The sequence below is a fragment of the Eurypyga helias genome, unplaced genomic scaffold, assembly GCF_000690775.1.
Source record: "Eurypyga helias isolate BGI_N326 unplaced genomic scaffold, ASM69077v1 scaffold19795, whole genome shotgun sequence".
NCBI lineage: Eukaryota > Metazoa > Chordata > Aves > Eurypygiformes > Eurypygidae > Eurypyga > Eurypyga helias.
This window is the reverse complement of record NW_010249711.1, coordinates 15704-17893: the sequence shown is the minus strand read 5'-3', so window position 1 is coordinate 17893 and position 2190 is coordinate 15704. Positions and strand designations below refer to the sequence as shown.

The following is a 2190-nucleotide window of genomic DNA, read 5'->3' as shown; positions in this document are numbered from 1 at the left end:
AGGAACTGCAAGCATTTTCTTATTGGAGAACCAAACGGAAATGAAACCCAAAATAATAAGTAAAGAAAGGAGGAACGGAAGAATCAAAGAAAACCCTTCGGGGAGGAAGAGTTTCTTTTTCATTAGTAAGCTGCCTTTACTTGGTTTCTTTGGCTCACTCCATTGCTGGAGCCTGATCCTCAAATGATACCCTAGTAGAGTCCCTGAAGTCGGGGTGCCTCAGGTCCATGAGAAATTTGGTGGGAGTGAGAATGTGAGTAGAACCTGCGGGAGAACAGAGCGGGGCTGACGGCTGCGCCAAGACCCCCCCCATCACCCACCATTTTTCGGGGTGAGGAAGGACGCGGTTGCCACCCGGAGCATGGTAGGCGCATGCAGGGGATGATCCCCGGAGAGACACGGGATGAGATGGGCGAGAGGCGGGATGGAGCTGGGCGGTCTGGTGAGGGGGGGCACGGCCGGGGGCTGATGGAGAGGGGGCTGCTGCTCCCAAGGAGCAAATGAGACGCCGGCAAGAGGCTCTACCAGGCGCCCTAGACGAGAATCCAGGGACCAGATGAGACGGTGAGGGGCTCCAGCCCCTGCCCTACACAGTGTGTATCCAGCTGTGCTTCCCCAGAGGGAATTTTAGGGGACCTAAAAGCTCCTTGCTAACATCTGGCAGGGCTTCCACCACATTCTCTGCACTCCTTCAGGAGTGCAACCCACGTGCCGAGACGGAGCATGCCATGCATGACCTGTTGCACACGCGCCTCACGGCCTGTTGCACATGCAATGTGCGTGTGCAACAGGAAAATGAATCTCCCGTTGCATGCAGAGCGCACGCCACGGCTGGCCTGCCGCGCTGTACGCCTCTATTTGATTTTTTTCTCCCTGGACACCCCCCCCCCAGGGCGAGCGCGCAACGAGGACGAGCGTGCAACACGGAGCAAGTCAAGCTGCCAAACCCCCTTCCCCCAGCTCTGCTTGAACAAAACCAGCCAGGGAGAAGAAAAACGGGACCAAAACCAGGGATGACTGGAGGGACATACCCTGTCCCTGGGGAGGGGTGACAGCGGGCAGCAGAAGACCTTTCCACAGAGTTCCAGCTCCCGCGGTCGTCTGGAGCTGGGAATTTGCGGGGTGGTGGAGGGAGCGTGGGATGAGCAGCCAGCGCGACGGGGCGCAGGGTCCGGCCCCGGCTCCCACTCACCTATTAGCACTTCCCACTTGCCGCTGGCTTGCGTCACCTCGTAGGCGCAGCGCATCTCGTTCATGCTGACGCCGCCCAGGATGAAGATGATGAGGCGGGGGCCGCTTCGATACTCACCGGGGGCCTTGTTCTTGTGCCAGTGGCCGTAGCGGGCACTAGAGAGAAGAAGAGGATGATGATGGGACAGGCAGGAGGATGCTCGGCAATAAACTGTGCGTTGAGTTCACATCTTAACAAAAAATCACACATTAATTAGCTCCCAAATTGCTGCTAGAGCAGGTAAAGTCCAGCTAATCAATGTTAGAGGTAGGGAAACTGAGGCACGGAATGCTTGAATGATGGTAGGGCAGCTCCCACACAAGCTGATGGATACGGCCCCTCGGGGCAGGAGAGGGATGGATGCTAATGGGGATACAGCTGCCCACGTATGGGGGGAGAGTGGGGGGGACCCACCTGACGGCAGTGGTGCTGAAGGAGGCGGAGGAGCGCGTGGAGATGTACGGGTAGTGCTTGGTGTCCAGCTTGTCATCGATGGCGTCCTGCGGGCAGAGAGCCCCGGGGCAGGGGTCAGCCAAGAGCTGGGGTCAGCCAGGAGCTGGGCACAGCCCCCAGCCCCAGAGCCCCTCTGCAGGGCTGTGCCCATGGGGACTGACCCAACTGGTCAGGATTCATATGCATATATTTGCATAGTCTTTTTTTTTGGCATAATTTGGCAGCGTTCCTGTAGTAGAGTGCACTCGGGGGGGGAGGAGGGTGGTGCTTGCCTGGGCAGGGGCAGCACAGGGGGGCTGCAGGACAGGGTGAGGCTTGCCCTGAGCTTGGGGTGTCTGTAGGGTAAGCGGGGGCCAAGGAGGGGTCCTGTCCTGGGAATTGCAGTGGCATGAGCTGAGCTGGCGGCTTCCCATCTGTGATCCTCCCCCCAGGACAAGGGACCTGCTCTTGCTTTCAAGAGCCGTGGAGGGCTGATGCCACCTGTGAGGTATGTTGCCCTGTGCATC

The 2190-nt window shown here is 58.7% G+C and overlaps 1 protein-coding gene across 1 annotated transcript in view; it reads right to left on the bottom strand.

The window, feature by feature from the left end:
* Window positions 1-73: 73 nt before the first annotated feature.
* LOC104509507 (syntaxin-binding protein 1) overlaps window positions 74-2190 on the bottom strand; it is a 9177-nt gene continuing 7060 nt past the window's right edge. Inside the window, exons 16-18 of the mRNA XM_010151474.1 lie at window positions 1646-1731; window positions 1193-1347; window positions 74-264 (exon numbers count right to left, since the gene is read on the bottom strand). Of these exons, the coding sequence (XP_010149776.1) occupies window positions 155-264; window positions 1193-1347; window positions 1646-1731 (351 nt within the window). The 3' untranslated portion in view covers window positions 74-154. The remainder of the gene's footprint in view (window positions 265-1192; window positions 1348-1645; window positions 1732-2190) is intronic.